At 50.6% G+C, this 14141-nt stretch overlaps 1 protein-coding gene across 1 annotated transcript in view; it reads right to left on the bottom strand.

Moving 5' to 3' along the window:
• WNT9A (Wnt family member 9A) overlaps nt 1–14141 on the bottom strand; it is a 54134-nt gene that overhangs the window by 15230 nt on the left and 24763 nt on the right. The window contains exon 2 of the mRNA XM_061997171.1: nt 1015–1274. Within this exon, the coding sequence (XP_061853155.1) occupies nt 1015–1274 (260 nt within the window). The remainder of the gene's footprint in view (nt 1–1014; nt 1275–14141) is intronic.

Here is a 14141-nt window from a genome sequence, read left to right as displayed (position 1 = left end):
GCCAGCAAGGGCAACTTGCAAACCTCTGCACTTATCTTTGAGCGTGTCAGACCCTGAGTTTCTAGGTCCAGGTTCCACTGCTGAGCGTGGGGTTTGCTGGAAGTCACTGAGGCAAGCTATCTGTAAAATGGTCCTGGCTGCACTGTTGGTAAAATCCAGTTCTTATTTCTAGACTGCTGCTAAGAGTCTAGCTAGGAGGAGCATAAAGGAAGAAATACCACCTGCTCCTCCAGTGCTCTCTTCTCAGCTTCAGGTCATCTCCACTTGAGCTGCTGGGAAGGGGTGTGGGAATTACCCACTGCTCACATCCAAAGGAGCGTTTCCCCAAGCAGAGCAAGACCGGGACACAAACATCTGCACGTTTTGCCCTGCACTGTGATAGGGTTCCTCTTGCCCTCACTAACAGGGCAGCACTGAACAGTCCCTTTTGCTTCATTTCCTCTAACAAGGCACTTTCTCAGTGTTTTTTTTCCTGACAGGTTGACATAAATAGGAAAAAAAACCCACAAAGTAATAAAAAGAGGAGACAGCTTTGGGAACTTCAGCACCTTCCTCTTCAGCAACAGCTCAGCTTCCAGCAGAGGAGAGGGGAAGCCATAGGTACTGCCTGCAGACACATGCACCAGCATCTCCAGCCTCCAAGGAGGTTTCATTTTGGCTGGAAGAGACCTTTAAGATCATCGAGTCCAACTGTCAACCTCCCACTGCCAAGCCCACCACTAACCCACGTCCCTGGGACGTCCAGGAGCCACAGCCAGCAAGGGGAAGCAGATAGGAGCTGCTTCACTAGTACAAGCACATCAATTACCACCGTACACAGCACATCCTTTGCCTGATGTGCATGAGCTGAGCCTGGCTGGAGTGTTTAACACCTACCAAGCTCTGTTTGGATCTCTGGGGAAGTGGGGACCTCCCCAACTGGGCAAAAGATGCACCGGGATGCCCACTCTGCAAAAGACCAACGGGCGCAGGGGGTGCCAGCACCCTCCAGGCAGAGACCCCCACCCTGCTCACCTCTCTTGAGCAAGCTGGCCCTGTAGCGACCCTCGAGGGTGCAGTTCCAGCGCTCGAAGCGAAACTGGTACTGGCACTCCAGTGCACTCATGCTGATGGCTTCCATCAGGGTCTCAGCCACGCCGGGGTCCCGCCGGCACATCCTGCGCTGCTTCTTCTCCAGCTTCAGGCGGTCACAGACTTTGTAGTGGGCTTTGACGGCAGCTTCCTCCATTTCTGAGGTCAGAGGGAGGATGGTCAGGGGTTCATTCCCCGTCAGCCTGCAGAGGAAAGGATGGGTACGGTGGTGAGGAGAGAGAAATCGGTCCATGGGGGAAATAGGGGTCGCGGTGGGGTGAGCAGCCATGTGGGATTTCACAGGGTCATTATGGACGGAAAAGATCAAGTCCAACCACTCACCTCACACTGCTGAGCCCATCACTAAACTAAACCACATCCCTCAGCATCTCACCTCTGTGTCTTTTGAACATCTCCAGGGATGCTGACTCCACCACCTCCCTGGGCAGCCCGTTCCAATGCTTAACAACCCTCTCAGTGAAGAAGCTCATAGAACCATAGAATGGTAGGGTTGGAAGGGACCTTTAGAGATCACCTAGTCTTCCTAATGTCCAACCTAAACGTCCCCTGGTACAACTTGAACCCTTTTCTTTGTGTCCTGTCATTGGTTACTAGACATCAACCCTCACCTCACTACAGTTCCCCTTGAGGTCACTGTAGAGAGTGCTCAGGTCTCCTCTTCTCTAGGCTAAACATCCCCAGCTCCCTCAGCCACTCCACATAACCCCTGTTCTCCAGACCCTTCTCCAGCTTTGTTGCCATCTCTGGACAAGCTCCAGCACCTCAATGTCCTTCTGGTAGTCAGGGGCCCAGAACTGGACACAGTATTTACCGACCTCTGTGCCAGGAGTTATTTTACAGAGAGGCTCCTTGCAGTGTGTGGGAGCAAGAGTAGAAGGGTGAGAAGCAATATGGATTTATGCTCTCTGCTAGTTGTCACAAAGCTGCTTTAGACACAAGACCTTGGCAATCTCCACCACAGGACTGTGTTGAAAACTGAAATGGGGAAGAAATAATTGAAGGTACCCAACTGTATGAGCTTGGGAAATTAGGATAAATACAAGAGCACCACAGTCACTCACACACATAAACAAAGAAATATATCATTTTAGCACATCATGCAGAGCCAGAACCACCATGGGAAGGGACAGAGGATGATTTGTCCCACCAGACCCCGAGAGACACACCAAGAAAGTACGTACAGCCACTCTGCCCTTCAGCAGAAGGGATCCTGACACAAACCTCAGCCAGCCACAGCCTGAGGCTTGAGTGCAGAACACACTTTCCAGGCAACACTGCCAAAAGCTTTTACAAGGCAAAATCAGCCTAAAACCTAATGAACAACCACCAAAAAAACCCCAAAAAGACCAGAAGAAACGCAAGTCCCATTGCATTCTCCCCTCCCTTCTCTGCACACAAGGTCCTTGACTCATACAACGTGCAACAAAAGAAACCAGAGCACTGTTCCCGGTGTCAAGTGACTGCTGGAAAAGGAGCGGGCTGGCATCAGCCCCGGGGAACAGAGAGGCTGCAGGAACATCTGCTGGGCTCATGAGCTGTTGGTTGGCCAGGCTGCCTGCACCCTACTCTCCTGGCTCTGCCCTTTTCCGGCCAGGTGCCAGTCCACGCAGTCAATGGGAATCACTATGCAGGCTTTGCAAAGGACCTAAGATGTGTTTCCCCAGCCAAAAAGGAAGAATTGCTTAAAGCCAGGATTGAACATATGCTGGAACACTGCAATCACTGCACAGGCTCAGGCATCTCCACTAAGAGCGTGGGCAGCAGGTTGAGGGAGGTTTTCCTCCCGCTCTGCTCTGCCCTGGTGAGGTCTCATCTGGAGTCCTGTGTCCAGTGCTGGGCTCCTCAGCTCATGAGGGATGGGGAACTGCTGGAGAGAGGCCAGCGCTGGGCTCCCAAGATGATCAGGGGGCTGGAGCATCTTTCTTATGAGGAAAGGCTGTGGGACCTGGGGCTGTTCAGCCTGGAGGAGAGAAGGCTGAGGTGTGACCTCATCAACACTTACAAGTGCTTAAAGGGTGGGTGTCAGGAGGATGGGGTGACACTTCTTTCTGCAGTGCTCAGTGACAGGACAAGGGACAAAATGGACAGAAGCTGGAACACAAGCAGTGCCACTAGCACAGGAGAAGCTCCTTTGGTGCTGAGGTAAGGGAGCCCTGGCCCAGGCTGCCCAGGGAGGCTGTGGAGGCTCCTTCTCGGGAGGCTTCCAAAATGTTCCTGTGCCCCCTGAGCCAGGGGAAGCTGCTTTAGCAGGTGTTTGGGGCTGGATGAGCTCTGCAGGGCCTTCCCAAACCCCACCATTCTATGTTTCTATGATTTCCCTCAGCGGTCCTGCAGCAATGGAGCAATGGGCACAGGGAGGGAAGCACTCACTCAGCCCCCTTCACTGAATGTAGACAAATCCTGCAAACCCTTTAAAACCCCACCTGTCCTGCAGGAACAGTGATTTATTGTTTCTTTTCTTAATGAGGATTTCTCTCTAATCAGTGGGATGCATCCTGCCAGGAGCACAGTTCCCAAGGCCAAGCAGTGAGGATGCTTTAAACTCCCAAACCTCCTCACACAAAATCCTGACCTGAGAGCCACAGCCACCAACATCCAGTAACAGATCCAGGCATTATAGATTATTTGAGAAGGTGATTTAACAGCAGATGTGTAAAGGAGGGGGAAAAGACGGTGGGGTTTGGATGTTTTAGGAGGACAAAGAAATAAAGGGAATCATAGAATGGTAGGGGTTGGAAGGGACCTTTAGAGATCATGCTGTCCAACCCCTCTGCAGAAGCAGGTCAACCTAGATCAGGTTGAACATGTACAGGAGGGTCTTGAATGTTCTCCTTCAGCTATCTTCAAGATCATTAAGATTTCCAGGGGGAAAAAACCCCTGCAATTGTAAAAATGAAGGCTCAGAGTGATTTGTGGAGAACTAGTGGAACCCTGTGTAAATTTCCCAAATAAATAGTCAAACTCTGCTCTTCCAAGGTGATGAAAACAACCAAGAGACTGAAGAGCAAGCTCTGACTAATGTCAGCCGTTGTGTTTTTGTTCTGTCTCAACTGGAACAGAGTGTGGATTTGGTCTTGACTGCTCCCCAGAGACACAGGACATCACCCAGTTCTGGTGCCTTGTTAAGCAGAGCTCTGAGCAGGCTTGTTTGTGAGAGAGATGGCTTGGTCTGAACTTCACAGGAGTAAAGACCTGTAACAAAATCTCCAGGACATGAATTCCTGGCCTTCATCATCCATACTTGTGCTCTGAAGGTTCATTCCTGCAAGCTTCCACGGTTGGCACAAGAGATATCCTCAGCTGGCAAAGACGAGAGGGAGGCATGAAAGCATTTTCCTCAGCTCCCCCTCCCCAATTTACCTTTCCAACTGAGCAGGCACTGTTCATCTAAACACTCTAGAAAACATAAGCTCCCAGTATCATGTAGCAGATGGCTATCACAACGAGGAGGGATCCAGAAATCGATCCCACTGCCTTCTGCAGAGTAATTGGTGACTTTAAACACATTCCCCATCCTCCTCCTTAGGTGCTTGGCTCTGAGATGCTTCAAACTACAGTTTCCCATAGATCAGCCTTGCCAAACTTGCTGCTGGCACAACCCAATTGTGTGTATCTCCAGTAAAAACCCCGTTTAAAAACTCCCTAAAATGAAGAGCCAGGGATAGGGAGAAGGTAGAAAATAGGATTTTCAGTGCTGCACAGTGCCAGAGGACAGGCCTCCAGCAGCCAGTTACAGGTAGGGGATGGAAAGTCCTGGGAAACAAGAGAAAACTGAAGCATTAAGTGGACTGACTGTCAGCAACGTCCATTTTCATTGCTCTGTGCAAAAGGCTAAAGTAGGAGTTCAGTGGCTCTGACATTTGGGACGTGGGTAACAGCCTCGGGGAGCTGAGAAAGCTGGGCCAGCATGCAGATACTCACTTCACCCCTTCCCAAGGAAACAGCTCAAAAGACAAGATGCCAACATGATGTCCTACAGAGAGGGGACAGCCCCTCCTTTTCCCACCTCCTGTTTCCTGGCTCAGCTCTGCTCAGTCCTCACCCACCAGAGAAAGGGGGACGTGAAAGTCCAAACTGGCGACACACAAGCCATTCTGAATGCAGACCCATCCATCCCTGCCTGCTGTGTTGCTCACAGGTTCATTTCACTGGCTTGCTCTGAATCAGAGCAAAAGTGAATGAGGAAAGCATCTCCAAAACAAGACAAGGGTAAGTTTAAGGGGAAAGGAGTTCTTCCAGGTGAAGATCTCCGTGGGCAAAAGCAGCTCACGTGCAAGCACACATCTGTTGTCCCTCCCCAGGGCTGGATGTGTGCCCGTTTCAGCAAGGGGGGATTGATGCAGCACACATTCCAGGGCAGAAGAGGCACGAGGTGACACTTTTCAGAGCATGGCATCAATAATAAGTAGAAGCAGAGCCAGAGAGAGCCGGTGCCCCCACCTGAAATGCTGCCTTGGAGCTGCCACTGCATGGAACCTTTATAATCCTATAAAGCCCTTTTATGCAACGTAGGCTGAGTGAGGTCCCGTAAGGCAACGGTGTCAGACTGATGCTTTCTCAGCTCCTCACAAAGACCAAGCTGTTCCTCCCCAGGACATTTTTCAGGAAGGGAGGGTGTGGGTTTTTTTATTCTATACACACACACACAATCCACACACTTATGACTGAACTCTGTTCAATTGCATTGTTTTGTATCAAGAGGGGCTGAGAGCGAGATCAAACTGTGTTTGTCCAGGAGGAACCTGAAGAGAGACCAAACAGCTCATTGCACACAACCCAGGAAGCTTTAACTCTCTGGAAATCAACCCTGGCCTCTATGAGAGCAGTGTGAACCTACAAAGTCAAGAGACTGCTTCTGACCTCAGCCTAATCTTCTGTGCACCTCACCTGGGTTCAGCTCTGAGTGGCACACTTGCACTGTCCAGACCTCAGGAAGGACCTGGTTGCTCAGTGCCACACTCACCTGCCTGAGAGGAACCTTTGCAACATCATTGGCACTATTCCCCCTTTCATTTCCCTCTGTCTCCAAGTTAGAAGGCAGGACACCAGAAGGTTTATTATCACCAGGTGCAAACAACAAGACCTGTCTTGTTTGCACATACAACACCAGTGGCATTCGCCTGCCTTGGTTGTGAACTTCATGTCCAACGTTGCTAACTGCTTTGCTCTCCTGGAGTTCAGATTCCAGTCACCCAGGTTTGGGACAGATCCCAAAGACATCCCCTGACACTGCACAAATTACACTGGCAGCTGGACAGACAAGTTTAATCTGTACACCCATGAAATTATTGCCCTTCCAGAGACATAATTATGGGTCCTGCTTTCAGCTCACCTCAGAAGTCAAGAGTTTTTATTGCCTCAGCAGCTCACTCCTTGCACTGTCCCTTAACTGGGGGTCTTCCCCACATGAGCTTGAGGAGGATGAGACACAAGCGAGGCGCCTGCAGAGACCTGTGAGTGCACTCTCATTTCTGACATGCTCAAGAGTTTCCTTTGCAAGTGCTGCCAGAGACAGGAGCCAAGGTGAGCTGCTTTCCTGCAAGGAAATGCCTCGCTGTACCCGCCTGGAATGACAGGCCTGCTGAAATATTGCATTCCTATCCTTGTGTTCCTCTTTCCCTGTCAGGAGATTTCTCTTTGGTGCATCTGTACAATGACCAAATTGATTCTATTTCCAATGTTTGCAGTACTTTCTCCTGCAGTATTGCTGCTGTCCCAACACTTTTTTCCTTCCTTCCACCACTCTTTATTTTCTTTTAATAATGAAAAAGAGTCTCTGAAAAGTTGACAGCATGAACAGTAACCTTCTTCACTGCAATACCCAAACTAATGACTCCACAGCCCAATAAGTCAGACTGAGTTATGCTGAACACCAGGCCTATATTATTTTTTGAGTCCAACAGCCTTCAGTTGCCCTCTCTCCCACCATCACACTCCCACACTGCAAAGAAGCCTTCCCAAATTGATTTACCATGGTCCCCCTCATCCCACAAAGGCTAATTGCTCTTTGAGTATAAGGAGCCAAAAGTCAAAGCAAACTCTGAATTGCACAGGGAGTGAGGAAGACTTGGTATCTGGAGCAAGAGTTGGCCATTGAAGAATCAGCTACCTCATTCAGCACTGTGTTGCTTTGGTTTTACATACAGGTGTCACCATTGTGCTCACACTGACTCAATCTCCTTTGGAAGAACTGGAGAGCTCTCGCCAACCTCACTTTCCACAGTTGTCAGAAGGCTCTCTTCTCTTTGCTGCTAAATAATTAAGTTCTCTATTTCTTTCTACCCTTCCAAGTCAGAAATAAGCATTTTTGAACCCAAGATGGGATTGCTCACCCCCACCTTCAGGCATTCATGTCTACTGCTGCCTTGCTTAGACCACAAAATCCAAGGCCACACACACTAGTTTCAAAGCTCTCTTGCCATTTCCTGATCTACAATGCCAAAGGTTTCCTGCTTGGGTGGATACACACACATGCAAAAAGTCCCCAAATCCCCCAAGTCCTTACAAAAAAGAAGTAACACGAGGTATTCTCCAAACCCCAGCAAGGATTTCTTGGCCTCCACAATATTCTGCCATCTCAGTAAGTGCCAAGTTCCTTCATGAAGATTGCTCTGCTGGCATTACTCACTTCCAGCTCAACCCTTCCTCAGTGTGCTTGTTCTACCCATCTCCTCTGGCATAGTACTGTGACATTGTGGGGCTTTAAAAGGATGACAGGAGGAAGAGTGTTTCTCCAAGCCTGCGCAAATGTAGACCATCCAGGGCAGAGCTAAACAGCCTACACTCTACCTAGAAATCAAAAGCAGCTTTGCTAAAACTCCATCTAACCTGACACTTTGCAAGGCTTCCTCCCCTTGTCATCATCCCCAGGCCACTGCCCCTCACGGATGTGCTACTTCTTTTCCTTCAATGGCATTCCCAACAAACTCTGCTTTGTGCTGACCTCTCCTTATTGCTCTCCATGTCATTCTCCACAAACAATGGTGGCTTGCATTTGGAGACCATTAAACAAAGGAAAACAAACCCCAAGCATCTGGAAACTCAAGAAACCAATACAGCCCCTCACAGTTACGTCCTAATTGCTACTTTGATCCTCAGTCTTCCTCTCAATAGCGTGGTACACATACCCAGAGCTTTTCTTTAGGTAGTGACCCCTCAAACACAGGCTTTTCATTGGTCAATAGTGCCCAACTCCCACTTGCAGCTTCTACCTGCAATAAACGAGCCCCCACCTCAAAGACCAGATCATTTCATGCTTCCAACAACACATGGTAGGAGCAACAGGACCTTGCAGCCTCCCTGCATGCATGCAGCCAGACCTTACACTCACGTTCCAACAGACAGCGTGTGTTTCACAGAGAGAAATGCCTTCCAGTCCTTGGATCTGCTCCTGAGTGGTGGGAATTAGAGGAAAGCTACAGCATGAGGGTGTTTCCAACAGATCTCACTCACCAGGAAAGAGCACCAGTCTCCATCAGACTCCTGATGAAGTGTGCTCTGACTTTCCTTTTTTCAGAGACAAAGGTGCAGATTCCTGGAGGCTTCAGTCAAATTGTCCTCAGCCACCCCTCTGCCTGGATAGAGCTATACAGTGGTTTCCTCTGAGCATCTTGGGCAAAGCAATGGAGGAATGGGCATACAAGGATCCTGCTACACATCCCTGCCCAGGGTGTTACCAGCAGCTACTTCCAGCTTTCAGCAAAAAGACAATTTAACAGCTGCTTCCAAGAAGGAATTTGCTGCTCTTTGTTTTCCAGCACTTTTCTGGATACCTTCAGCATACCCTGATCCCAAATCATGAAGTTCCTTTCAGGCCAGGTATTACCAGAGAGATAATTTCTGCCTGAGCTCCCCATTTTAGCCTTTGCTAAAGTTCAGCACAAGTCAGAGGGCTTCTCTCTGGCTGCTGAAGGCAGCAATCCAAGCAAGTGAGATCTCCCCAGGCCTGCTGTCCTGCATTGAGAAGAGAGCTGGACCCCAACACCCTTCCAAAGGAGTTGCCACATCAGTTCAGAAGGGTTCTTTCCTCTGAACGAGCCTGATGGTTGCATCCCAGATATAGGATGGTTGCAACATGTATAAATAAGCTTCCTTGTCATTTCCTGCCAAAACATGCCCTCAACTTCTCCTGTACAGATCACCAAAAAAACACAAGTCTGGCACACAGTATATGAGGGCAGAAATTAGCAACCAAAGGAAAAATACTCGAGCGAACGAGCAGGGAATACGTGACTCTGCTCAGATGTGGAGATGTTCTGGTGCATTCCTGCTGGGACCTATGGGATCCAGGTGCCACGAGGAACAGCTATTTTTTGCCCTGTGGCAATCAGAAGCACCACAAGCAAACACTTCAAGCTGCTGCAGCAGCATTTCCCACACATGCATGGGAGAAGACCTGCACACAGGTTAGGAATTACAGCTAATAGCACTCCACTGAAGCAAGAAAGCATTGCCTTCCCTTCTGCCTCCCTTCCCCCAGCGAGGAAGGCATCAGCAATCCCAGAGAAACCCCAGAGCACAGGAGGGAATCAAAACTTGGGTCTTTCAGCACTTGGTGGTATGCCTGAGCCTGCTGAACTACCCTCTCCTCCTTCCATCCCTCTCTTTACAACAAACCTTACTCAGGGAGCTTCCAGCCCATCACAGCAAAAGACAGTTTCAGTTTAGGTAACTATCTCAGTTGCAGCGTTAAGAATCACCAGCATGGACATGTTCCAATGAAAGGGCAAACACCATGACCAGCTCTACAGGCATTTGCAGCACTCCCTTGCAATCTCCACGGCTTGTGCTGAACGGTTCCCAGCACCAACCCACCTTCAGAAAACACTGCTGGGTTGTTGAGGAGGGAGTGCTCAGATTTTACAACTCAGTGACTATTTAAACTGCCCTTGGCTGAGAGGTCCCAAGTAGCTCAGCCCCAAGAGCTTGCCAGAGACCTAATTCCATCAGAACGACCCATTTTGTCTGTAATAGAGCGGAGGTGGAGAAGGGAGGTGGGGTGGAGGGTGGGTGTGGAGGAGGGGGAAGAGGAGGGGAAGGTTGTTTCCTCTCCCCTTCATCCTCTCAAGAATGAAACAGCAATCAGCAAGACTTACAAAGGATTTTCAACCCAACTTAAAGCCGGGTGGTGAAGCTTGGTGCCAGTGGAATGCACGGGCCAGGCAGCAACAGGGGCTTTCACTCCCCATTTAAGACGGCATTAGCTTTGCCCTTAGCAGCCTGTGCCAGGATTTATCTCCCCCACCAGCACCTCAATCTCTGCCTGGACACCTCCTGGACCCCCAACCAGACCCCCCCACCCCACCACTGCTCCTTATCTCACCCACTGCTTATGTTTCTTCATTGCTTTTTAGCTTCACGTCGTTTCTTTTGGCACGAGTCCCACCAGTCCCAAGGCAACGTAGAGCTGGGAGTTCTGGTGCAAGGAAGCAGTTCAGTGGAGTGCAATGCAGTGGAAGAGGGTGAAAACATAAGCCCAGAGAAGAAAAAGGTTTGTTTTAACCCATTTAGCTCCACGTGGTATGGAAGGAGGGAAGAGGTTTTCCAAGTATTTTCCATGCTAGGATGAATTGGTGAGAGAGATGTGCTCAGGCACAACATATCTGTGCTCCACAGTAACTCCTTGCAGCAAAAAGACAAAGCTACCAGAAGGTACAGTGGTTGGTTTGATCATTGTGGGGTTTTTTGGTGGGTTGGTGTTTGGGGGGGGGGTTGATTTCTTTTATACCACTACAAATCCTGCTGCCCCAGGATCTCACATCCCTGCTGCAGTAAAAACCAGCTCAGCTCCATCCCTGACATGGGGTTAGTTTGGTTCCATCTAGAATTGGGTCTAATAGTTCCACACAGCACAGAAAAAAGGGACATTTCTACATCATGTGGCAGAAAATACAGATAATCATCCCTCCTCCTGCCTTTCTTTTGAACAGTCTTTGGTGGGATTGAGGACAAGAAGACCCCAGATGTAACAGATCATAGACTCATAGAATGGAAGGGGTTGGATTGGACCTTTAGAGATCATTGGTCCAACCCCCCTGCAGAAGCAGGTCAACCTAGATCAGGTCTCATAGGAATGTGTCCAAGCAGGTCTTGAAGACCTCCAAGGAAGGAGCCTCCACACAAAGATTACAGAAAAAGGACTGATATCATTTTTTGAAGCCAGCAGACCAAAAGCAACGGGCCAGGTGCTCAATGGCACGATTTTCTTTCAACAAAGAACTGAGCCACAAACAAACTCTGTTGCATCTGCTCCTACCATGAAGCCTCAAGTCACCTGTGCCATAACCCTGCAGTAAATAGCTTTAGTTCCAATTTCAGGGTCTTTATCTGAGGGGTGCTTCACACAAAGGATATTTAGCATTTGAAATCTAAACAAAGATGCTGCTGATGCTTTGTATTTATTCCAGGAGGTTTCTGAAGGCATCAGAAAGCATCATTCATTGGGTAAGGATACTCATTGACAAAGGTGGTTACAGCTCCCAGAAACACCTCTCATCCCTCCTTCTGTCTTCTCTACAGCTCAAGCTACTGACATGACACCTCCCCAAGAGCTGCAGATCTGCCCAAGGCTGGGAGCTTCGCAGGGCAGTGCATGGATCAAACCTTTTGACTCAGGCCCAGCAGAGCACAAGGAAAAAGAAATGCTAGCCACTCTGAGAATGGAGCCTTTTCTCCAAAGAGCACGTGGTTAAACTGCAAGGCTCATCACCCCTGGGTGCTGTGAAGCCCACAAGCTATGAATAGATTCCAGAAGGGATTAGACAAATTCAGGAAAGGGAGGTTCACCCAGGTGGGTGATGAAACATGAGGGCTTGAACGTGGCCTCTGGCTCAGGAAGCCTCTAAACCAGTGACTGCCCAGAGCATGCAGAACATGCCAGGAGATACATCACTTGTCCCACTTCTCCTTGGCTTCCCCAGATGCCCATGCCTGGCTGAACAAACCTTTGGTTCAATCCTGTGTGGCACTTATATTCTCAGCACCAAGACAGACATCTGGTGGAAGAGAACCTGGGTGTGTTGATTGACAGAGGCTGAAGATGAGGCAGCAGCGTGCCCAGGGGGGCAAGAAGGCCAGTGGCAGCCTGGCTGGGACCAGCAGTGGGGTGGCAGCAGGAGCAGGGCAGGGATTGTCCCCTGTGCTGGGCGCTGGGGAGGCTGCAGCTCCAGGGCTGTGTCAGTGCTGAGCCCCTCACTCACTGCCACAGGGACACTGAGGGGCTGCAGCTCCAGGGCTGTGTCAGTGCTGGGCCCCTCACTCCCTGCCACAGGGACACTGAGGGGCTGCAGCTCCAGGGCTGTGCTCAGTGCTGGGCCCCTCACTCACTGCCACAGGGACACTGAGGGGCTGCAGCTCCAGGGCTGTGTCAGTGCTGGGCCCCTCACTCCCTGCCACAGGGACACTGAGGGGCTGCAGCTCCAGGGCTGTGCTCAGTGCTGGGCCCCTCACTCACTGCCACAGGGACACTGAGGGGCTGCAGCTCCAGGGCTGTGTCAGTGCTGGGCCCCTCACTCACTGCCACAGGGACACTGAGGGGCTGCAGCTCCAGGGCTGTGTCAGTGCTGGGCCCCTCACTCCCTGCCACAGGGACACTGAGGGGCTGCAGCGTGGCCAGAGCCGGGCACAGAGCTGGGGAAGGGGCTGGAGCACAAGGGGCTGGGGAGGGGCTGAGGGAATGGGGGTGTTGAGCCTGGAGAAGAAGAGCCTGAGGGGAGACAACAGCACTCTGACACTCCCTCACAGGAGGATGTAGTGAAGTAGGGATCAGTGAAGTGACAGCAACCAACCCTCAGGATGACAGCAAGTCCCAGCCCAGCAGTGCCAAGCACATGCCACACGCCAGCACGCTGCAGCACCGGGCTGATGGGTTCGTACATCCAGAGCACCCCTCTCCTTCCTCCGAGAAGCTATTGCTGCTGCATTGGCTTTCAGCAACCCCCACCTCTGTGGTCCCAGTAGCCATCCTCCCACCTCCCCAGCCATCCTCCCACCTCCCCAGCAATCCTCTCCCCCGCAGCAGCCCCGGGACGTGGCCAGGCCAGCAGCCATGTGTCCGTGTCAGTCTCTCCCACCCGCCCCTGCCAGGGAACGCATCTGACTTTGTAATGAATCGCCCATTTGTCTCCCTAACACCTCAGCCAGCCCCTTTTGTTAAATTTGGGAGATAAAGGCTTAACAGCTCCGTAGCACACATCAGACAGCAGGACTTGGCCTGTGCCTTTTCCCCCCTCCTCCCTTTCCCCCCCGTCTGTGGGATAAATCGTGCTGTCCCTCCCGAACACTGCACGGTCTGTTCTCAGCAGATGCTGCAGTTACATAGCTGTCCTTGCCCAGACCACAGATATTGGCAGCCAGGGAAGAAACTCCTTGTAGCCAACACTGCAGCTTCCCTTGCTGCCTGCAGATATCCCTGTGCGCACACACACACACACACACATATATACAAGTAGCACGACGGCTAAAGAGAAAACAAAGGTTGCTTTTCAGACAACACAAATCTCAGAAGCTGCAGCTTTGAGATTGAACCTTTGAATGCAAAGAGCTCCTCGAGTTCATTGGGACAGAAGAAAACTACTGCCCCAGCTTTTCTATTCAGGAGCTGAAGGTCCCAGCTGGCTGCAGACCGGCTTCTGACTAACTTCTGGACATATGACAACATCCATGCAGATTCAGGCAGAAGAAGGCTCTCACCTCCCCCTTCCCCTCCAAACATTTTACCCAGCCCCTATTATATATCGCAGGGAGGTCAGCTCGTGGAGTATTTAGATGGTTGGGCGGTTTGACACCTCATCTGGTCTATTTTGGGAGCAGTTTACGGCTCTGCAATTCCTCCCCTGCACAGCAGCGATAGCTTTTCCACTCTAATGTCATATTATCCTCGTGGCAGGTTTAAAAACTAAACAGGTGAAAAAACAAACTTTCTGGGCACTGGAGAGAGCAGGATGCATGAGACACTGTGGTGATGGGACTGGAGAAGTTCATCCTTGTTCTGAGCCCTATAGATTGTGGGGATGGATGTAGAGGCTGTTTCCTTGGAGAACTCAACAGGA

This window comes from Colius striatus, chromosome 5, assembly GCF_028858725.1.
Source record: "Colius striatus isolate bColStr4 chromosome 5, bColStr4.1.hap1, whole genome shotgun sequence".
Taxonomy (NCBI): domain Eukaryota; kingdom Metazoa; phylum Chordata; class Aves; order Coliiformes; family Coliidae; genus Colius; species Colius striatus.
Note: the sequence above shows the minus strand (reverse complement) of the source record. Positions and strands in the feature narration are given on the sequence as shown.